General features: G+C 44.4%; 1 protein-coding gene across 1 annotated transcript in view; it reads left to right on the forward strand.

Moving 5' to 3' along the window:
* Nucleotides 1-24,384, forward strand: part of PREX1 (phosphatidylinositol-3,4,5-trisphosphate dependent Rac exchange factor 1) — a 219,947-nt gene that overhangs the window by 97,364 nt on the left and 98,199 nt on the right. Inside the window, exons 4-5 of the mRNA XM_065414327.1 lie at nt 5,694-5,798; nt 10,313-10,414. Of these exons, the coding sequence (XP_065270399.1) occupies nt 5,694-5,798; nt 10,313-10,414 (207 nt within the window). The remainder of the gene's footprint in view (nt 1-5,693; nt 5,799-10,312; nt 10,415-24,384) is intronic.

Consider the following 24,384-nt stretch of genomic DNA (forward strand, 5'->3'; position numbering starts at 1 on the left):
TTATGTGCAACTGCACTCCCAAGGCGTTTGAAAATCAGAAACCTCCCACATAACATCTTTGCTGAGAACTCTAATAACTTTATTCAACAGCAGCAACTCTTCATTCAAATCTATTCCATCATGCTTCAATAATCTGGGATGATCCAGACTTTATAGTGTACCTGGTCTGTTTGAGTGCACAGATTTTATACAGTCATTCATTATATTCATAAAACCACAGCACCTGCTCCCTTTGCATACATTTGTTTATTTATGATGTGACAATCATGTAAATATTATTACTAGTAGTAAAATGTATTATTTATATTGTAGTAGTGCCCAGAGGCTGTAGTGAGGAGTGGGGCCACACCATGTTAAGGCTATGCAAACACACAGGAGAACAACAAATCATAGAAATGTAGAGCTGGACCAGACTTCAAGGGGTTATCTAATCCACCCCCCGTGCAGAGGCAGGATTAAGTCCATTTAGACCATCCCTGACAGGTGTTTGCCTAACCTGTTCATATGGTCCTTATACTGAACACCTACTAGTATCGTTGCCTGACAGTGGGACATACTAATGATCAGATGTTTATTTTACAATTATGTGGAGATGTTTATTTTACAGTTATTAACTGGAGATACTAAAACAGGATGTTCCCTTGGGGATGCTGGAAAACTGCAGGGTTTCTTATAAAATAGCATTGATTCCACAGAAATGTTGGTAAGAGAGACAAGCTTTCGAGTCACACAGAGCTCTTCTTCCAGACCTCACCCACTTTGTGTCTCTCTAATATCCTGGGACCGACACGGCTACAACTACACGTCAAGTAATATTGTATAACAGTAGTTTTCAACCTGCGGTCTGCAGACTAAGATTTCCAAAAAGGTCTACACCTCCATTTGAAATTTTTTAGGGGTCCGCAAATGAAAAAAGGTTGAAAACCACTCATATATAACTTTGTTATTGAAATGTTTAGTAATTCATTCTTAATCCAATACCCCTTATTAATGAAATATACATAAATGTGTAATAGAGAAATTATTAGACTAGGGGTTCTCAACCATTTTCTTTCTGAGCCCCCCTTCCCCTGCTATAAAAACTCCAGGGCCCAGCTGTGCCACAACAACTGTTTTTCTGCATCTAAAAGCCAGGGCCAGCGTTAAAGGGTAGCAAGCAGAGCAATTGCCCAGGGCCCCACACCACGGGGCACCACAAAGCTAAGTTCTTCAGGCTTTGGCTTCAGCCCCGAGTGGTGGGGCTTGGTGCCCCGGGCTGTAGTCCCGTGCGGCGGGACTTTGGCTTTCTGCTCTGGGCCCTAGCGAGTCTAACACTGGCCATGCTTGGCGGATCCCCTGAAACCTGCTCGCGGCCTCCCAAGAGGCCCCGGACCCCAGGTTGAGAACCACTGATTAGACAATAATGCCAGATGGATGAGTGCTACTGCAAATTTCTCTTGTATTGGAGTCTAATGGACTGGCACATTCTGCATCAATTTGCACTGAAGCCCGTACAATGCATTGTTCATAATGTCTACACGATTCTGTCCCACGGTTCCCAAGAGACAAAGGCCTGCAGTCCATACATTGCAGTGAGTCAAACTCCTTCCAGTTCAGAATATACAGTCAAGACTGGTCATAACCATAATTGCTATGTGTATCCACCTAGGGCTACAGTTCTAAGGAGATGCAGAAATAATGCTGGGAGGCACTATCACCACTTAGTTCCAGACAAGCAATGACCAAGAGAAGGTTAGCAAAGGGGGAGAAAGCAATCTCTTAGTATGTGGGGTCCTGCTGGAGCTCAGAAGATAATATACAGCCTGAAGTGCAGCAATGTGGAAGACAGAAAGGGCTAATTCTCAGGGGCCTGTGTCTTGCCACAATGCAGATTTAAATAATGATACCCTGGCCACTGGCAGTGAGATTTCTAATGCAGTGGCCTGGGTTTAAAGCAGATCTCCAGTTCCCCTCTTTGCTTAGGGTACCAGTGCCCCATGTCTGTAATTGGTACTGTTCTAGTGAAGTCGTGGCACATGTGAGCAAGCTGTACTATGGAGGTACCATTGTTCTCAGCAGTTTTCCATGGAGTCATTGCATAGTTTCAGCGAAATGGTGGGCAGTATTTTGTCACAAGGAGAATAAAGGATGGAACACTCTGGGCTTTGAAGGGAAAAAGCCAACAATGATCCCCAAGAGATGCAGTTCTGGGACATAGTGTAGAGCTGACACTTTTTCCATAGCACATGTTGTTAGCCAGTTTGACAAGTGAGCAAACAACCTAGATGCAGGAGGGAGAAAACCTTGAGATAACAAATATTCTAAAAATAAATCTTGTAAGTCTCTGGGTCCCCCTAGCAAATAGAGTAGAATGAATAGATGGATTTCCCACCCTGAATTGCATATGAAAATCACTAAAGGTTTTGTGAATCCAAACATCACTCTCGCCACATTGTTTTTCATTATGGTCAAGTCACAACATAACCCAAAGGGGGTTAGTGGTGAGGAAGTTAGATAAAGATTGAGACCTGAATGTGCCCGTGTATCTTCATGATCACCTGACTTAATAGCAAGTTCATCATTGTTCCTGATTACAAGTGCCACTTCCGTGTCACCTGCCAGATGTTAGCACAGATGTTCCCCTGCAGCAGATAGCTGTTTTTAAAAAAATGCTCCTAAATTCAGCAAATAGAGTGAGAATCCCAGGACTCAAGTGCCCACAGGCTAATGGTGTCTCTTTCTGACATTTCCCTTGAATTTCTAAGCTCTAAACATTTCCCCTGAGTTTTCTTGTCATAAAGGCTCTTTTATGCAGACCATGGAAACATCAGGCTGTCTGCGGACCAGAAATGCACAGAGCTGGCGAGAGCTTGGTCTCTCTGTTATTGCCAGAGCTGATTCATGTCGGGTGGAAGCAGTACAGGAAGTCTGTGTGCAGATTCCTGGATCACAGTGAACTACCTGCTGACAGTGATATAACCTCAGAGGCCAAGCAGCATCTGCCTCCATATAACTTATGGTCTGAACAAAGCACAGAACTCCCCTTCCCCCACAAAAAACCCTCACAACACACAAGCACTTTCATGGGACTTTGAGTTCTGTTATTTTTACATGACTGCTCCCTGCTGGAACAATGGGGCTTCCCATCAATGTCACAACAGTTAGGCACAAGTCAGCCAAGCAACATCTATTGATGTATATCTATGGCAACTGACCTGCACTGTAGGCCAGCCTTAGCCTTCATTCCGCCTTGGATCAGCAGTAGGGTGACCGGCTAGCAAGTGTGAAAAATCGGGACAGGGAGTAGGGGGTAAAAGGAGCCCATATAAAAAAAAAGCCCCAAATATCAGGACTGTCCCTATAAAATCAGGACATCTGGTCACCCATCCAGCAGTGATGAAGACAAGACAGGTTGCTGACTAACCAAGCCACTAGGTCTAGGTAGGAGCCTTACTGGCTGATGGAAAGGAAGAGTATCAAAAATAGGGTGTAGATGCACCACTTGTAGCTCCAACCTCCAGTTCAGCAGTGCTGGTTTATTTGATTCCATCAGCTTTCTGAGCGCCTATTAATTTGAATTAGATACATCTGCTGTTTGCCTGGTGCTGTGTGAATATGATCAGACAATGCTGTCTCAAGGATGAGGCAAGTTAATGCAGCATCCCCTAAGTACACTGGGATCAAGCAATCTCGAAGCATTTAAGAATGTGCTTAAGTTCCTGAATAAGGATGGAAAGGACCGCATGGTTAAAATTAAATGTGTGCTTAAATGCTTTGATGAATCGGGGCCCAAAAGCTGAGGGGCTCCTTTGAGGGGAACTTCTTTCTCTTCCCACTCCAAGGACTCCATGCAAGGCTCAGAGAGAATATGGGGGAACAAAGCTTTTAGGAATATTCCAATTTAGAGCAGTAAAAATTTATTTTTGTCAGTACAGCATCTCTGGGTCTGGATGCACATGGGGAGCAGATCTTCTGAGTAAGAAGGTGTCATTTTTACACAGTCCCTTGTCTGACCATAATTGCACTTTAAGGTAGTGGTAACTGTAGGCTCAGCATTCCAGGGGATAACATCTCTAATTATGGAACTGATCATTTCTTCATCGATGGGAAGGAGGGAAACCTCAGTGTCACCCAGAGAGGAAATTAAACACTTCAGATACTGAGTAATTTAAAGCATAGCTCTCATACTTGTGGGTCTTATGCATGAAAGGCAGCTGGAAAGGACTTGATGAAAGCACTCTGCTGTGTGTATAATTATTATATTGAGTCAAGTTTAGCAGGGTGATTTTGTCATGATACAAATATAAGCTCTCAGAATGTGGGACGCATGATGCTGCAGTCAGTAACCTGAGTAATGACATTTGCTCCTGTTGCATTGATACAAGCTCTCCTCCTGATCTGAAACAGATGCTGTCCTGAGAATGGAGGCTATTTCTAGGAAGCTGGTTTTCAAGCGTGCTGCTCCTGTGCATCTGGAGCTGCGTGAGGGAGTCAAGAAGAGCAAATATTGGAGGAACTCACATGCCCAGCTTCTCCTTCTTTAACTTGCTGTTTTAAAGACACAGTCAGCATGATTCCCAGTTCCCTCCATCCATGTGTGTCATGCATCCAGCCTGCCTTTTCCTGTGTCTGGTGGTCTGGAGCCTCCCTTTCTATCGAACTCCCCAGGATTAAAGCCATATACTGATGTGTGCCATGCAGCTGAGAGATAAAGGTCCAGAGCATCTGCTTGCCCGCTTCTCACTCCAATTTCTTTCTGGCTGCTGCTTTGTTTGCCTTATGCCATTGGTATTGTTGTGTTTGGGGAGAAATCAATTTAGCCTTAGCTCTACACCCATCAATAAAAGGAGAAACAAATGCCCCATCAGATCAGTGATCCTTTGGTATAAAAACAAGCAGCACTTTACTCAGTTCACGAGCACGTGTCCAGCCCTGAAGCAGTTGACCTGAATGCTGAGTTAGCCTCCTGTATCAGTGTGTAAACACAGTTTCTCTTCCATGAGGTCATAGGGAATGCAGCTATATTTCTCCGGATCCATGTTGCTTAACTGTTTCAAACAGCCATAGTTTTTGCATGGATCTGTGCATATCAACATAAATAAAGCTGTTAAAGTCTGCAAGTATCTAATCTGCAGCTTGCGGAGGAAGATCTATATGGACCAATACCTGCAAGATACTGCTTCTAAAAGTGCCCTTCTCATAGTTTGGGACAGATTGTGTCTGGTCCCTGGATATGGAAGGGTGCATGGAGCTTTCATCCCCTAGGGCACAAGAGCCTTTAAACTGCAAGGTGCTGGAAATGGTTTTTATTGCTTTTCTGTAAAATATTCCATGTTGTTCTCCAAATAAGTTATGTTTTGCGGTGTGCTCAGCATCTCTAATCTATTACACTGGAAAAAATTCTACTGTCACTCTCACCCTGTGGTTTAAATAAAGTAGAACATGGTACTACCAGCTGCTTCTTGTACTTTAACAAGGAGATTTTATTTCCATTTGTGGGCATGACATCATGTGTATGGCCAGAAGGATCATGTATATTTACAGCACAGTAGTTAAGGAATTAGAGGAGCACTTCCATTTATTGTTAATGTTGTGCCTAAATTCAGACTCCTTTGTAAAGTATTTAATTTGTATTATTCTGAGAGAAAATACGCAAACCAGTTCTGTCCATACAATCATACTCTGAGTCAACATGTGTTACTTTTTTCTTGCAGAAAGACAAGTTCTTTGTATACGAGGAATATTGTAGCAACCATGAGAAAGCACTCAGGCTCCTAATGGAACTGAACAAGATTCCAGCAGTGAGAGCATTCCTCCTGGTGAGCATCTTCTCTAGCATTTTGCACTTAACAATCCAACTTTGTACTGTACTTACAAGGAACCTTTCATGTCCCAGGGCTCAAAGCACTTTACAGACGTGAACCATTCAAGACTTACAGCTGCTGGGAGGGTAGATATTAATATGTCCATTGTTTTGATTGGCAAACTGAGTCACAAAACTAAATTCAGCCCTGGAACGAGCAATTTCAGTAGGAGGTTGTTCCCATTTAGGCCAGAGATGCGTTGACCCACAGATGATTAAATGAGTTGCCCAACAAGTCAGTGGCAGAATTAGGACTAGAACCCCAGTGAATCTGATTTCCCACTCCATGCTCTAGCCAATAGACAGAGCTCCCTCCCAAAAAAGTGAACTGCACTTCTTGATTATTTTCTGTTTCTTTGGTGGCATTTCCTCCCTCCAACATCCTCCTCCCATCTTCCTTGATTCCAGGTCATCTCTCCCTTGTTCCCAACCATGGGCAAAGGTATTGGGAGTGAGAGTTGCCACCAGCTGATAGGGTGATTTAGGATGTTAGGCTAAGTTCTTACTGCATGCCTTGAGGTAGAAAGGAGGCTGCCATTTTGAAAATGTGGTCCTTCATATGAGGGCTTCATTCCCTTCTACTCCTAACTTGTCTCCCACCTGCCAAAGGCCTAGTCCTTCCGGATTAAATAGAGAAGCAGAAGCCCCTTCTGAATGAATATCCCTTCCAGGTAGGCCCTCATCCTCTGGGCACTTTTCAGCCACAATTCCTAGACCTAACAGGAAGCATGGAGAACAAGAGTTCATTCCCTTAAGTATTCAGGCCCTCTTCACTCTTGTGAGTTTGAGTTAGTCCCATGATGTCACTGTGTTTTTGAAGCACTGAAGTGTCTCCTTCTAGCCTGTTGGCTCCTCTGTGTGTCACTGCAAAGGAAAAATTATTTGGGAGAAGGTCTAGACCAGGGGTCGGCAACCTTCAGCACGTGGCCCATCAGGATAATCTGCTGGCGGGCCGTGAGACATTTTGTTTACATTGACTGTCTGCAGGCACGGCCCCCTGCTGCTCCCAGTGGCCATGGTTTGCCGTTCCCAGCCAATGGGAGCTGCGGGAAGTGGCGCGGGCTGCAGGGACGTGCTGGCCGCCGCTTCCCACAGCTCACGTTGGCCAGGAACAGCAAACCGTGGCCACTGGGAGCTGCGGGGGGCTGCGCCTGTGGATGGTCAACGTAAACAAAATGTCTCGCGACCTGCCAGCGGATTACCCTGATGGGCCGCGTGCCGAAGGTTGCCCCGGTCTAGAGAGAAAAGTGCATATGACCATTGTTTCAGAGTGTTCTCTGCACCTACTAATTGGGCCAACAGAGACAAAAAGCATTAGCTATGTTGTTGGCCTCAACTGGCAAACTGGGCAGGAGGCCCAGAGTAAGAGATGATGTGCTGCCAACTGTCGTTTTCTGTAGCACCTGGATTCAAAAGATTCTTAAAATAGCTGTAAATATGGGGAAAACACTAAAGCCTGTGCTTTGCTGTGGCTGCTGTAATTCCTTCCACCCCCAATCTCCCATGAAAGCCCACATTATAATGTCACCCTGCAACGAGGGCTACATTAGAATACAAAGCATTGCTTGTGTGAATGGATTTGGCCTGGGTGCCCTCTCACAGCTGGTGAAATATAGAGCCCAGCCTCAGAAGATCTGGGAATATATCTGAAAATTTAGTAAGATTTAAATGGCAATTTTGATCCAGTGTTGGAGCGATGGGCGGAGAAGAGGCCTGGGAAGGACTGAATCAGACGAGACTCTTGGAAAATTGAACTGAGAGCTTTGTGAGCTGGTAGCAAGCACCACAGATCTAGAATAGCCTGGAGAGTGGTTATTGTGCAGGAGATTGTACGTAAAAATATCATTCAGGGCTGTTGATAAATGGTATCTGTGAGGGCTGTTTGAAAATAGAGAGATGATTAAACCTACAGCCAAAAAAGCTCCAATGCTCAGAGTGCTTCTGGGCCACTATAATGAATGATGCACTAGGAAAATGTTCTTAATGAACAAAGCAGGTGAAGCTTGGCTTGTTTGAGGCTTCGTTACAAACATAAAACTTAACTTTGGTTGACTGGAAGGTTTTGTGAGTCTTTCAAATACACTTTGAATGAGTTATGGAACAACTCTGACCCTTTTACCTGGACTTGGTTGGGTTTGGATTTACTTTTCTTACTTCTTGTATCAGCAATAACTATATAGTTTATATTGTCCCTTTCATTAACTATGTCTAAGCAAAACTGGGTGGGTTTGCCCCATCCTGGGTACAAACATGCCCATTTACCCTTTTCTGTCTGGAAACTGCAGGCTAAAATAAGATGCACTCGTTAGGAACAGTATAATAAAGTTATGGCCAAAGTTTGAACTGCAGGAAATCAAAGTCCACTGCATCCCATAGACAGTCTCACAGCCTAATCATATGTCACATAGGGTAAACAAAACATACCCTGGAACCAAACGATGGGTTCAGACATGATGATTAGGCAGTGAGACTGTCTAAACTTTGGCCATAACTTTAATGAGTGCATCTTCTTTTAGCCTTTTGGGTTCGATATCCTTGAGGCCCAATGGTGTAAGCCTTATATAGGTGAGCACTAACTCACATGAGAGGTCACATTAAGTTCAGCAGGACTATCGAGTAATGACAGTAATGAGTTAGTTGGGTTCCTTTTGCTGATTGCACATTTTCCCCTTCACATTGTTTGACATGTTCTGAACCTCAGGCAGTATAATGTTTATCTTTGGATTAAGAACTCCACACTACCATCTTTACCCATAATGGCTCATCTCCTATTGATGCCTAGAGAGCTTTGAGCATCTAACTCCCTCCTTTGTGTCATCAGCACTTGCACACATAAATCTCCCGCCACAGTTAGTAGCATCTTCATGAAGCATTTCCCATCCTTTCACATTCTGTCCACTGAGTTTCAGCATGACTTGCATGTCGGGGTTTTGCCCGGTGTTGTCAGTGCTCCAACTGAGCAGGTAGTTTTAGGAAGTGAAGACTGATTCTTATTTTCCAGAAGGAGCTGGGCTCCAACACCAAAAAGGAAAATACTGGATAAAACAGGGGTGGGCAAACTTTTTGGCCCGAGGGCCACATTGGGGTTCCGAAACTGTATGGAGGGCCAGTGTAGTGTATTAAATTGCTCCCCATGAGAATGTGCTACTTACGGCTGCGAATCCTGGTGCTCTGAGCAGCATGGTAAAGAGGCGGGGAGTGGGGGGATTGGATAAGGGGCAGAGGGTCCTGGGGGGAGTCAGGGGACAGGGAACAGGGGGTGGTTGGATAGGCGTGGGAGTCCCAGGAGGCCTGTCAGGTGGTGGGGGTGTGGATAGGGGTTGGGGCAGTCAGGAGACAGGGAGCAGGGGGGGTTGGATAGGGTCGGGGGTTGGATGGGGGTGGGGTCCCGGGGAGTGGTTAGGGGAGGGGGGTCCTGGGAGGGAGCAGTCGGGGACAAGGAGCAGGGGGGGTTGGATGGGTTGGGGGTTCTGAGGGGGCAGTCAGGGGACGGGAAGTGAGAGGGGACGGGGGCCAGACTGTTTGGGGAGGCACAGCCTTCCCTACCTGGGTGTAGTGCATTAAATTGCTCCTGTAGGTAGGAATGTGCTACCTACAGTGTTCTACTTACAGCTGCCAGTCCTGGTGCTCCGTAAGTAGCACATTCCTATGGAGAGCAATTTAATACACTACACCTGGCGGCTCTCACCGCCGTGCTGCCTGGCAGGAGCTCGCAGCCCCGCTGCCCAGAGCGCAGACGGCACGGCGAGCTGAGGCTGCGGGGGCAGGGCCGGGGGCTAGCCTCCCCGGCCGGGAGCTCGCCTCCCCGGCCGGGAGCTCAAGGGCCGGGCAGGACCGTCATGCGGGCCGGATGTGGCCCGTGGGCCGTAGTTTGCCCACCTCTGGAATAAAGGATATAAAATGTGGAAGAAAAAAAATAAAAAGAACATCATTGCAGAGGGCTGATGAGACCTGTTATGCAGGATTCACTCCCACTCATTTGCTATTAGTATTATTGTTTCTTTTGGGTCAGTAACAATTTTTCATTGTGTGTTTGTAGAGCACTTAGCACAGTGGGGTCCTAGTCCGTGACTGGGGTGCTTAGGCACTACCACAATGCAATTTACAATTGACTGGCCCCCAGCTCTGACTTGTCCTGAAAATTTATCAGAATTCCTCCAGCAACTCTTGATCACAGTTTGGGAATGACATTGCGTCTCCCTGGCTTTGTGCATGCATTGTTCATAGGGTGCAGCATTCTTCTTCATTTCTTGTTCTGAAATGCTCTAGAGTTTTAACAGCAGCAGAAAAACAGTTGCTGCCTTTCTGGAAGTGGCTGCTTTTCAATGGTGATGAAGTGATTCTCTTTCCTGTACAATACGGTTTGGGATCCGAATGGGTGAACAGTGCTATGGAACTATAAAGTCATTATCCAAGAGTGTATGGGAGCTTTGTATCAATGATGATGTTTCTTTTCCTTTCTGTTTACAGAGCTGCATGCTTTTGGGAGGCAGAAAGACGACAGACATTCCACTAGAGGGTTATCTGCTGACACCAATTCAGAGAATTTGCAAATATCCACTTCTCCTAAAGGTACCATTTAGAATAGAATTTCCCCAGCTGGCTGCTTTGTTCCTGGGTTGCTTCCAGCCCTGGCTCTTGCGCTCTCACTTCTGCCCTCCGAGTTTGCATATCTAAAAGTTAACTTCCACCCTATGTGCATGAATGACTTCTGTAGGTGTAGTCAAAGGCTGGCTCTAGTCTAACAGATGTGTGATTACTGCAGTGGTTTGGGTAGGTGAGAAAAGGAGATGTACTGACTCTGTAATGCCGTTCTGCTTGAGAGTCCCTTATGCTTACTCAGAAGAGTCAGTGCTAAGGTGCCACAAGGACTCCTCGTTGTTTTTGCTGATACAGACTAACACGGCTACCACTCTGAGTGCTATTTTAGCCACTTCCTGAAAAGCTGTGTTCAAACAGAAGTTATATCATTATTCTGGGGGTGTTGGATGGCTCAGGGGATGAGTAATGGGCTATCAAGCCTTTCATCTCTAGGTCACTGGTTTGAATCTACAACCTCTTGTTGTTTGGCAGCTTGTCTGAAATGTGTTCAGGTGTCTCAGCTCAGTTCCCAATTGACAGGTAACACTGCAAAAACCATCCTTGCTGTTAGCACTAATTGGCCTCCTTGTTGGCAATCTCAGCAGATGAGCCAAAGAACCAATGGGCAATGAACTGACCTTACTTCTCATCCCTAGCAGTGGCCCCTCTGGGTCAGGACTGAGGCACATAGGCAAAGGCGGCCAGCATGGGAGAACTTGCACTGCCCATGCTGTACCTGTTTTGTGGTTAAAACAGAAGTCGTCAGTCTCCTGGGCTGCCAGTCTCATGCCTTCTACTAGAATCACATTCATTTATTAATACAAAAAATAAAAGAAGCAACTGCCTTCCTTCTCTAAAGAAAGGTCCCTTTGTGGGAAGTGAAGTAAGAAAATATATGTTCCAATCAGGGCTGGGGAAGCTGCCTTTGCCAGGCATAATGTTGTAGCGCCACTGTATGTCACAGAATGCCACTGTACTACTGTGTCCATTAGTCCCAAATGCATGAAAACTATCAACTACCTAGGTGTGGACTCCTTGCCTTTTTCCTCCTTTTATTAAACCACTGCTTGTTTATTTGATCCTATTGTATTTTCTCTAATTCGCCGCCACTCCCCCAGACACTTGATTGGAGTTTTCAGTGTCAAATGTTTCCATTTGTGCTTGTGCAACTTTGCACACACCTAATACATGTACATGCTGGTTTTCACACACTATCATTTGTGGGCACAACTGTTAGGATTTACACACACTGAAACTGTTTTGTGTGCAAACCAAGTGCAGGCTGAGTTCACATTGGGTTTGCATACACAAAAGAGTGTGAGCATAAATGCAGAAATGGAGGACAATGGAGACTGCTATGAACATTTCTTCCTTACTAAAACAACAAGGAGTCCAGACTCCTCATTGTTTTTGTGGATACAGACTAACGTGGCTACCCTTCTGATACTTTTTTCCTTACTGTTAGCAATAGTTAGGAGATGACAATAGCCTTTGTCCTACAGTGCCACCAGCTCTGGTGTATCTTTGGATATAAGACTGGTCACATCTAGACCTTGTGAAGCCTGGTTTGAATGGTGTCTCAGCTCCTGCAATATATACATTTGTTTATGTGGGATAGTTGGGGAGGACTGGGTGTCTGTTCAGTCTTTGAATTTACACTGGGACTGTGAGCAACATTACTGTGCATAGAAAGACGGCTGCGGTGGTATCTGATAGGGTAAACAGGCCAGAGGAAGTGGGGATCTAAAAATGCGGTTGCTTTGCATTCCTGATCAAGGACCTTAGTAATATTTATGCTTCCTTGTTTCCACATTGTGGCTGGTTGCTTTATTGGCTCCCAGCTGTGTTTATCAGAGTGGTGGAGCCTGAAAATCTGAGGTTCCTTAGATTCTCTGGAGTTTCCAAAGGATTCAAAACACTGGCCACACACAGGAGAGTAGTGACCGGATTCTTGCTCCTGTTCCACTCTCTTTGCACTGTTCAGGAAAGTTCCTGCAGGTTGCCTGTATGGGGGAGTCCCCAGTGGGTGCAGAGCTTGTGGAGCTGGCTCCTACACCTGCCTTTGCATAGCCTGGTGGGCATGTTGGGGATATGCTGGATGTGGATGGCCAAAGTGGCTAGTGGATGATATCCTCTAACTATCCCCAACTGGGGAATGGTCTCTGGGCTGTTTTCACCTGTGACCAGGGTGGGTCAGAGAATCAGGGATCTCCTCTCCTGCACCTAGTGGAAGCTGGGCATAGCAGAGAATCGAGCCCTAAAAGAGAATGAAAGATATTGCTTCTGGAAGGCCATTGGTTTTCTATGCCTAGATTTGTCCTGCTGCCTTCCCCCCGCCCCTTGACCTTTTTTTTCACTCAGACCACATGTTTGGAGTTTCTTTCAGACAGTTTAGTGCCTTCTGCTTTTCCATCCATGTCCGGTAAGTCTCACCTGCTGAGTCAGCCTGTGCTGAGGGGGGGTTGGTGAATTCCTAAGTCTTTGGAAAATATGATACTTTAACGTGGATTTCTACCAGTCTGTGTTGATCTATGCAGCTACTTACCCATTGGCTGCAAGTTAATGACATGCAAATAGAAGTCTGTGTTCTATTTTAAAAGCCCATCAATATATTAGAACAGCATATTCTGCAAATATTAAAGCGAATCCTGAAACCTCAGTGCCTTCATTCAAAGACAGATGGGATATGTGCCACTATTTAAATACCATGGACATAGTTGCTATGGAAACATCTCAGATAGAGACAGACATTTTTGATTGTCAGATAGCAGTTCTAGTGATATGATGGAATTTTGGCACCATCTGACTAGGGTGACCAGATAGCAACTGTGAAAAAACGGGTCAGGAGGTGGGGGGTAATAGGCGCCTAAATAAGAAAAAGTCCCAAAAAACGGGACTGTCCCCATAAAAACGGAACATCTGGGCACCCTACCTCTGACTTCTGTTTCTCTTCTCTTCCGTAGCTTTTGGTGCAAGGCATTGAGTGCTAGTGATGGGTTCTATGCCAAGAGATGGCAGTGCCTATGAATGGAATTTCCATAGGGCCAGTTTCTCCTGCTTTGCTTTAATAAAGAATGTGTTGCTTTATACATGGAGAAAAGGGAAAAGACATTTGAATAAATGCCTCTAAGCCAGAGGTTCAAATCTAACCCAGCTCAGCTGTAACCCAAGTCATTATTATCTGATGACCATTTATTGGTGTCAAGTATCAGAGGGGTAGCTGTGTTAGTCTGGATCTGTAAAAAGCAACAGAGTCCTGTGGCACCTTCTAGACTAACAGACGTATTGGAACATAAGCTTTCGTGGGTGAATACCCACTTTGTCAGATGCATGTGGGTATTCACCCATGAAAGCTTATGCTCCAATACGTCTGTTAGTCTAGAAGGTGCCACAGAACATTTATTGGCCTTTTTTGAAATGGTCTGGTGGTTTCAATTCCCTCCCACATACTCAGGTATGTATGTGATAAAAATTCTAATTGGCACTAATCTCCATTCTCTGAAGCCAGACTAAATACTGACTAGGCCTGGAGACTGAAATAGCCTCTCCTACCTAGAAATGGTCCCTCCAGGTCAGTATGAAAGCACACTGGAAGAATAGGGTTAAGCGTGCACTGTTGATGCCCCTGCTGTGCCTGACTTCTGGATAGAGGACACCAGTGTTGCCAGTCTAGAACTCTTCACCAGTATTAAATCTACTGATGAAACAGTAGTAGAGTGCACTGTAAAGCATTATCGGGAAAGATGTTCTGGGTGGAAATTCTTATTTTGTTGCATGTCATTACTTTATGGGGTTCCTTTCACATCCCAGTTAAATCACTGTTCATTTCTTAAAGTTTCATGGACATGAAATAGATCTACTGGAAAATGCTGAAGGGAATTCAGCTTCTGTCCATGCAACACATCAGCCTCATCAAGAGAGTCTATGTCATTAGTGGAAATGTCTTTCAGCTCAGAAAATGTCCTTAATCTTCAGAAGCTACATGTGTTGATAGTTTCTCAGGGGGATGAGTTCATGATGGATATATTATGTGCCTTTCAAATCTCAGTTAATGCTACTGAGAAAAAATAAAATAAAATAAAAATGGAAAGTTTTAGTACCAGTTCCTCAGAAGTAGACATGAGTGTTTCAAACTTGGAAATAACTGGGAAAGAACTTTGAGTGATTATAAAAAAGCTGACTGAGTGAAACCAACTCTCCAAACCCAGAAATAAAGTTGGTGTTAAAACAATGCAACTTCCAAATAAAATGAAAGCTACTGAACTGCAGTGACTGGGGATTGGGCTCTGTTTTCTCTTACTCCGAGGGCATTCTGACACAAATATATTCCTGCTGATTAGCAAAATCATAGGCCAGGAGTTATTCCTCCTTTCTCTTTTACTTTGTCTTTAACAAGAGCTTATGAATTTCAGGATTTTCAGATAACCTAGACATGATCTTGGTATGGTCAGGTTTTACCCAATATTCTGTCCTCTCATTAGTCTGAGAGGCATTTTTGTCTTCTGATTAGATTTACAAACTGGGAATCAGGACTTCTGGGTTCTCTTTTCAGTTCTATCATCAGGAGAATCATCTTTATCATTGGGGATGCTGTGAAGTTAATAAATTATTTGCAAATTGCTTTAAGCTCCTTAGGTGTAAGGTGCTGTAAATGTTTTTGTAAGAACAGGAGAATAAAACCACTGAAGATGCTGAGCATCTCCTGAGGTACTTGGCTATAGGTAAGTAGTTAGTGTTGATAAGATGCTATGGAAATAAGTAAGCAGGTATCGCCAATATTTTCTATGATTCCCTGTGTGTAGTATGATATCTAGTGGTGGATCTTCCTATAGTTTCTCATCTGATGAGGCCAGTTGATGTCTGAACCAATGCATGAGGGAAATGGAGATGGAAAAATGAATTCAAATGTTGATGATTAGTATCAGAGGGGTAGCCGTGTTAGTCTGAATCTGTAAAAAGCAACAGAGGGTCCTGTGGCACCTTTAAGACTAACAGAAGTATTGGGAGCATAAGCTTTCGTGGGTAAGAACCTCACTTCTTCAGAGTGAGGTTCTTACCCACGAAAGCTTATGCTCCCAATACTTATGTTGATGATTGTTGCTATTTTAATGATAATTTACATTTTCCTAGTTTGTCCATCAATTGCAGCAGCTCTGACTAGTGTGAGCAGTTTTTTAATGTTTGTGTTGCTTTTCTTTTGAACTCTCCCCAATTTCCCTGTCCCAGGTGTGGAATGGGGCTCAAACCTCAACACTGTTTTCCAGCTTCTGTGTATAGGTAGAACAATTCTGATACTACTATTAATGGCCCCCTTCCTCCCAGTACTGCTTTTGCCTAGCATCTCTAGCGTATAAGGGAGTAAGCACAGAATTTGTTGGCTTGCACATTAATGATCCTCAATATGAAGTCTTTCTAATCTTACTTTCTATTCTTCTCTTTCTTGTTGGTGCTGCATTTTGGCAAAGGATTTAGAGTCTGTATTTGGGAGGTTGGCATTCAGAATATCCCACTATTCATCTGTCTGTTGACAATGAGTTTCATCATGTACACGAAATAACAGGCATCACCTTTTAAGCATGGGATTGGGCTCAGTGAAGGCTTAAATTAAACAGGGAGAAATGTGCTGTCTATGGCAAGCGTTCTGATCCTTTAAGAGGAGAAGAAACAAAGACCCACACCACAGACCTTGGTAGCGTACACTCTACCAATGAGGTAGAGTCCAGCATTGATGTGTCAGCTGGAAATCTCACTGAGTAAATATTAGTAGAAGATCTGTATTAAAGCAGCACTCTGTCTGGCTGATAACAATCCTACGACTCTACATTAATTAGTGGGAACTACTGCACTCCTTAGGAGTAGAAGCAGCTCTTGTGCTAGCTAATCCCAGCACAAAAATAGCCATTCCCCCCTAAGAAAGTGCATTTATATCAATGAAAAAAGAACCTGGGGAAGTAGTGACCATGAGTAAATCACAGCCTTAGGGGGTGGGATTGGAGGCATTCACCCCCCTCTCCCCTACTTCATACCATATCAGGAATGTATAGCCCATGATAACCACACCCCTGGAATCATCTGATCTCCAAAGGCATGTCACAGAGGCTATGAATGTTTCCTGTTTTATGCATATTCTTAGGAGTTACTAAGTACCCAGCCAGACATTTACACTCAAGTTCCAGTCTATTTTTTCCCCATAATATGCATCGCTATACAGAAAATCCCAGGTAGTAATTATGTGTTGCCTCATGTGATGGGAGAGTCCTAGGTCCTGAGAGGGAAAGAAGGACCTGGAGGCAAAAGCTGAGCTGCCAGATTCAGAATCCATTTGAAAGATAAAGCAGAACAATGAGGCATATGTAAACCCTAATGAATATAGTGCCTGAATTTTGAAATGGAGAATAATGAGGCCAATCATGCAGATATAGAGTGGGATGGAAAACTGCTAACTTCCCCTCTATTCCCCTCAGAGTTGTTTAAAAGACAGGACACCTCTAATTAGCCAGCATTTAATGTGTTACCATCTAACTTTCCCACTTCGGAGAAACAATGGGGTTGTATTTGGGTTCATAACATTGCATCAAATGTTTAAATTAATTCCCCTGTCCAGAATGAATTTAAATTTTAAAAACGTGTTCATAAATGAATGATATACTGCTGTGCAGGGATGCCGTTCAATTTAAGAATCCCACCTATCCATGAAATAATTTTTATCTGCTATTTTCACAAGTGATAGCTAAGATTCCTATCAATGAAAAAGAGAAAAATTACTTCTCATGGTTAATGATTGTTCACTTTGTGGATTTTACAGCATTTGTGTATAATCAGTGGTATCGTTTCTCCCACCGTTTGTGAGAGTTTTTCACAGAGCAGAAGGGGGAAAAATACATTTAAAAATAGGATTATAAAATCACACAAATTAGCAGGCAGACTCAGGGGCAGAAATACCACCTGAAGTGACTTTTAACTTAAAATAATATATACTAAACTTCAAGTTGACAGAGTGCAATATTATTATTATTATTATTATTATTATTATTATTATTATTATTATTTCAGTTACTTTAAGGAAAATAATACAGAATCACATAAACATTAAAATAATGGAATCATTTCTATTCATATTAGGTTTTGTTGCAAAAATACAGTTTGGAGCTGAACTATTTATTAATGATCCTTTCCAAGTAGATTAGAACAGGAAATCTGGTGTCTTTGTTATCTTTATCAGTTGCCCTAAGCTTTTCAATATGTAGCCTACAGGATTCCCACCTAAAGCTATATTTTACATGTGCATTAGTTTGTTGTGAAAATCTAGGCACCCCGGCAGGCCACGATTTTCATCTGCAATGAATGTGCAGCGTAAACATTCCAGTGTGGAAAATGTAGTGTATGGTCATAAATGTGTGTATTCTAGAACCTATGAAGGAGGAAGCATGGAAGTATTTTTATGTGGCTACTTGTAATTTTCAATTGCAAAGTATGTGCTCAGCTATCAGTTTACAGTATACAACTAGAGAGTATCATTTTGAGGGTGGTGAGGAAAAGGCTGGCAGAGTCTTAAAAAAAATAAAATAAAAGAACAGTTTAGCTGAATAACATCCTTTGTGCTCGGAAGTGTTACAGCTGGGTTTGTATTTGAAAAACCTCTTACTTCCTCTGTCTAAATAATCTGCATTGTTCTTCCCTTCCGTGTTTGTACCTTCCTTTAAAACGCACATTACACTGAGTCCTCTCCACCCTGTTTTAGTTTTAAATGTATGGGGCATGCACAATTAGCAGCACATACTTTTTTTCTGCTCCCTGATGTTATGTTTTTCATCCCAAGTGATTCCGTTTTTACACTTGGATTCTATCGGATGTTTGCAAATCTTTTAGCTTTGCGCTATGTGACCTGCATTCATGACTGAAATACTTGACTTAAGTTGGAAATCCTTTTGCTGTGTTGCATGATCTATGATTGGCATCTCTGCTTGTCGGGCATAGAGCTCTCTTTTTTCTGTGGCAAAATGCTGCACTGAGCATCTGAAAAATATTCAGAGAGTACAATTTCATAGAAAGAATGTACAGTTCAAAAGAAAATGTGTGTTGGGCAGCATGAGCTTTTCCTGTGTGCACATTTCTTAGGCTTAGGGTTGCCAACTTTCTACTTGCACAAAACCCGAACACCCTTGCCCCGCCCCCTGCCCCACCCCTTCTCTGAGGCCCTGCCCCATCTCACTCCATTCGCCCCCCCGTTGCTCGCTCTCCCCACCCTCACTCACTCGCTCGTTTTCACCGGGCTGGGTCAGGGGGTTGCGGTGTGTGTGTGTGTGGGTGGGGGGTGAGGGCTCCGGCTGGGGGTATGGGCTCTGGTGTGGGGCCGGGGATGAGTGATTTGGGGTGCAGGAGGGGGCTTTGGGCTGGAGCTGAGGGGTTCAGAGTGCGTGAGGGGGCTCTGGGCTGGGGCAGGAGGTTGGGGTGCAGGGGGTGTGAGGGCTCTGGCTGGGGTTACAGGCTCTGGTGTGAGACTGGGGATGAGGGGTTTGGGGGTAGGAGGGTGCTCCGGGCTGGGACCGAGGGGTTCGGCGGGCAGGAGGGAGATCAGGGCTGGGGCAGGGGGCTGGGGTGCGTGGGGGTGAGGGCTCTGGCTGGGGGTGCAAGCTCTCTCTGGGGTGGGGCTGGGGATGAGGGGTTTGGGGTGCAGGAGGGTGCTCCGGGCTGGGATCAAGGGATTTGGAGGGCAGGAGGGGGATCAGGGCTTGGGCAGGGGTTTGGGGCGCAGGAGAGGGGGTCAGGGGTGCAGGCTCCAGGCGGCACTTACCTCAAGCAGCTCCTGGAAGCAGTGGCATGCCCAACCTCTGGCTCCTATGCAGTTCCTGGCCAATGGGAGCTACAGAGCCGGTGCCCGGGACGGGGGCAGCGTGCGGAGCATGGGAGCCAGAGGGGGGACATGCCACTGCTTCTGGGAGCTGCAGGGAGCCTGCTTTAGCCCCGCTGTGCCTCCAACTGGATTTTTAATGGCCTTTTGCCGGACTCCTGGCAACCCTACTTAAGCTCTGATATGTTTGCATGGAAATCACAAGCAAAAATAAGCTTTTAGAATCCAAGTACAGAAGCTGCAGATGCACCTGTTGACATGGCGCTTTTATGTTGTTTCTTCCAAAAATAAGCACACAGATTGCCATTTCCAAATGAAGTGGTGCATGTGTGCAGCAAAGTAGGTTTGATTTCAGTTACATTGGGATCCAGTCCTGCTTGCATTGAATTCATGGAAGTTGTTAAACAGATTTCAATGAGCATCTGATCAGACCTTAAGTCTTTTGGAGAGGTGGTTTTCAAGCATGGTGCATGGAGGAATGAGATTATAGCCATGCACCACAAGCAAAATTCATTGCTTTGTTTATTTAGATATCTAACATTTGTTGCATGTACTAGCTCACACTTACAGTTCAGTAAATGCATGGAGTGGCCCATCATCATTTCCTCACTGAGTTTTAAAGCAGACTTCTGTCTCCACTGCCGTGTAGTCAGAACATGGTGGGCTGCTATGGGTGGCATGTCTGTAGAGCTGTGCAACTGTGAAAGTGATGTTGGAGTATAATGGAAGAGTGTCAGAGAGGGCCTGTCCTGACGGACCCAAGGGAGACAGTCCCCTCTGTCATCTCAATTCCCTTAAAGAGGGGAGGGAATCTTTTCTTAATTTAAATTAAAATAATGGATTTGAAATGATAATTACTTTTCAAATGGAAGACAGAAACCCAAGGTTTGTGACTCAGACAACGGTGGCTGTTGGAAAAGCTCAGGCTTTTCAGTTCCCCAATGAAGGCACATTTGGGGGAAAGTTAGTGTATTTGATACTTTGTGAATTTGTTTAAGATCTCCTATGTGGCTGCATGCTTATTGCAAGCAGCAGCCTTACTTTCCCAATGCAAGGCCAGTAGTGCATAAATGATAATACGCAGGGCATTTGGCAATCCTGACTCAGGCCAGGCAAAACATATATGGAGGGTAGGACAGTCCTACCCATGGTCAGACATCTGGTCACTGTCTCTTGAGTGCTTTTCAACATGCTGGCAAACATTCTCAGCGTTTACTCTGCGCATTCATAAATCTGTTGCTAAAATAAAGAAGCACCTAGCTGCTTTTCAGAAGTCCTGGGCACTGCCCTTCCAGGGGAGAGGTGTCTCAGAGCACAGGCTCATGAGGCTCTTCAGCTCTGTGCCAAGCTTGAGCGGGAGTTGCCTTTCTGACAGTCTGTGGCAAGCCATTCCTTTTTACCCATATGGCTGTGGAGATTGATCTAGCGCACAGGCAGACGTTCTATTGGAAGAAGATGAATTCCTGTTTCTGATTAGTGTGATGGGAGTGGAGGGCCATTTTCTCCACCTCTCAATGGTATTTCGGAAGGGCTAGCTATACAGACAGCACTAGTATATACATATACATTTCCAAAGCAGCACCTGGGACTTTGAGCAGCAGAAAACCCTTTATTGATTTTAATGTGAGTCATGCAGCAAAAATGTCATGCACCCCTTTGAATATGTGAGGCTGAGACAGATGACTGTAATGTATGCCCATATTATCCTCTCCTTTCTTTTTGAACACTCATCTCCTGCCTTACCCGGAGCCCATAGGGAGTAAGAACAGCCCTCCCATGGGATCTCCTTCTGTGATTTTTGATTGACAGTTATAGGGCAGGGTGAAAGCTGGGGACCCAGCTCGTTTCCCTGTTGCATATGTTACCCAGTCTGGAAATCACCCTAGAGCAGAGGATAATTAACTCTGCTCCCCTAATGGGACTCCTGGCTGTCAGCACTATACGCTTCTGCTCCATCACCCACCTGACAACAGCCATTATCAATCACCACTTATAATTTTCAGGAAGGAAAATTTGTAGCTAAGTGCAAGTTCCCAAAATAGCTCATTCCATACATGATGCAAAAAGGGGCTCTGGTAAAAGGGCAATACAGGGTTTGATAAACTGAAAAAAATAATCCAAGGGAATGAAATTTCGGACTTTGTTCTTTAAAACTATCGGTTTTGAATTTGATGGTTAATTATTATTGCAAATCTGTATAGCCCTGTAAATTTACCTTCTACTGTACGAAGATGAACAGTCTCATTATACAGCACCCAACATGTGAGAGTGAGAGAGAGCCCAGAAAATGCAATACCAATGCATCATGATTCTCATGAGAACAGTAGCTTAGCCTCAAGATGTGGATTTCATTTTAAAAGTTTACACAAAACTGATTAGTTAGTAAATAAGTAATGACAGTACTTTCACACTTCTATAGCATTGGCTCTTAAACAGTTTCACAGAAATCAATGAATTAAGCCTCTCAGCACCCCATGTAAGGTAGATACTATTATCTTCATTTTACAGCAGGGGAAAACTGGGCACATGGGTTAAGTAATTTGCACATGGTCACATGGGGAATTTTGGGGCAAAGACAGAAATGGGAAGCCAGCCTTCCCGAATCCCAGCCTCCTTCTTTATAATATTGTTATTAAATCCTTAAACAGTTTTTGAGAATCTTTTTTTAAATCTTGACATTCTGCCCCTTCTTTTATTCTTTTCTTTCATGCGCAGTTGTCCAAATCTTTTAAACATCTCCAAACGTTGACTCATGAACTTCCATATTCTGTCTGGCCCCCTCTACCGAGTATCCATATGCCTCATACTCTTTAATATATTTTTCCTCACAACAGCCCTGTGGAGTAGAGTGCTGTTTTCCCCATCTGTAAAATGGGGATCTTAGGTCTGGTCTACACTAACCCCCCAATTCGAACTAAGGTATGCAACTTCAGCTACGTGAATAACGTAGCTGAAGTCGACGTACCTTAATTCGAACTTACCGCGGTCCAGACGCAGCAGGCAGGCTCCCCCGTCGACTCCGCGTACTCCTCGCGCCGAGCAGGATTACCGGAGTCAACGGCGAGCACTTCTGGGTTCGATTTATCGCGTCCAGACAAGACACGATAAATCGAATCCAGAAGTTCGATTGCCTGCCGCCGAACCAGCGCGGTAAGTATAGACAAGCCCTTAGGCACAGAAAAAAACCCAACAAACAAACCAACCAGCCCTCATGGGGCTTGTGCTACAGGGCTAAAAAAAGCAGTGTAGATGCTCCTGCTTGGGCTGGCGCCAGGGCTCTGAGACCCAGCTCCCAGAGCCTGGAAGGGAACATCAACATGGCTGATTTTAGCCCAGCAGCATGAGCTCTGTGAGCCCGAGTCAGTTGACCTGGGCTCTGAGACGCACTGCTGTGTTGTTTGCAGTGTAGACGTACCTTATGTGACCTGCCCTAGGTCATACAAGGAATCTGTGAAGAAGCAGGGAATTGAACCCAGGGAAGACCATCAGTCTGGGTGTTGTAGTCCTGAAGTGACAGTTCTTAGCTCTGTTTGCAGCCCGCCCTGCTGCACATAAGCTCACTCCAGCTCCCTTTCTGGAAATGTGGAATGAGGCAGCTCAGCAGCAGTTTGCCATTCAGTCACAGAACTTAAAAACAACCAACGTCATGTTAAAAAGAAAAAGAATATTGAGAGAACGTGAAATATTCCAGCTGGGCTAAAAATGTGGCTCTTAAACACCATATTATGTATCAAGAGGAAACAGTGAATCTCACTAAGGTTTTTTTAATGGCTCTTTTATCCAATTGAGGCTGGCAATACAATAATATTGGTTTGAAAAATGATGAATTATGAGTTGACGGTGGTTACACTATTTGCCAAACCCTCATCATTGGTGATTATCGTCAGGTTCCAAAGTGTTCCCATGGCTCTTCCCCAGCAGGCAGTGGCTAGCTGGGCTACTCTGATCTGAACCATGTGAATTGGAGTCTCTTAGGAATTCTTCACAGGTGCCAGTTTGTTCATATTTATGTTAATAAGTCCAGACAACACACATCCATCAACTACACTTCATCCAGAGAAGAACTGCTGAGCTCTTGCTTTTATCTGGGCCTCTCCCATTCCCACCCTAGATTGTTTGGTAGCATTTTCCTTTCTGGGACCTGTCTGTGATCACTGTGTGCTTGTCCGGGGGCCACTAAGGCCTTTGGCTCATCAGGGATTGTCTAGGGGTTATAGCAATGTTGTGAGAGTCAGGACTTTTTGGTTGTGCCACTGGCTGGCTCTGTGACCATTGGTCAAGTCACTTAATTTTCTGTGCCTTGAATTCCCCTATGGTATAATGAGCACCTGCCACCCAGAAATGTTGGAAAAATTAATTAAAGCTGTGTTCTTGTACAATGCCTTTCAACCCAGGATTTCCAAAGTGTTACTATCACTGTTATTTAGAGTATTGCACATGGGGATACCCCTGTTAGCTACACGTACAGGGCTAGCTTTTCAAAAGAATGCAGCTTCTATAGGCTGCTGAGGGCTGAGCTGTTTTGAAGATCTGGACTGTAGGTCCTTATCTTACACCACGGGAGGTGCACCACTGACTTCAGTGGGAACAGGATCAAGCCCATAGAAAGGGCTATCGTTAGAACATATCTGTTTGCATATGTGCAGCAGGAAATAATTTATTTTTTATGTAATTATTTAATGCAATTGAGCGTGGTTCTTGTTAGCACCAAACACGTGACACAGCACAACACGCTTTGTATGTCTTTCCTCTTTTGACATATGTGATAAATGAAGGGGTGGGGGGGGAGAGCTCCCTTTTATGGACCCAGCCAGCCAGTTAGCTATAAAATCCCTCTTAGTAGCTGTTCTCTACTTGCTTTACCTGTAAAGGTTAAAGGTAAAAGGAAGTGAGTGGGCACCTGGCCAAAAGAGCCAATGGGAAGGCTAGAACTTTTTAAAATTAAAACAAGACTCCCCTTTTGTCTGTCTGTTGTTGTTCTCGGGAAGAAGCAGATACAGGGCTAAAACTATGCTGTAAGAAGCTTGGGGCCAAGTATGAAAAATTATCTGAATCATACGTAGAAACTACTCACTTGAAACCCCCAGATATGTAAGTAGATCAGGAAATG

Source organism: Emys orbicularis, chromosome 12, assembly GCF_028017835.1.
Source record: "Emys orbicularis isolate rEmyOrb1 chromosome 12, rEmyOrb1.hap1, whole genome shotgun sequence".
In the NCBI taxonomy this organism is placed as follows: Eukaryota; Metazoa; Chordata; order Testudines; family Emydidae; genus Emys; species Emys orbicularis.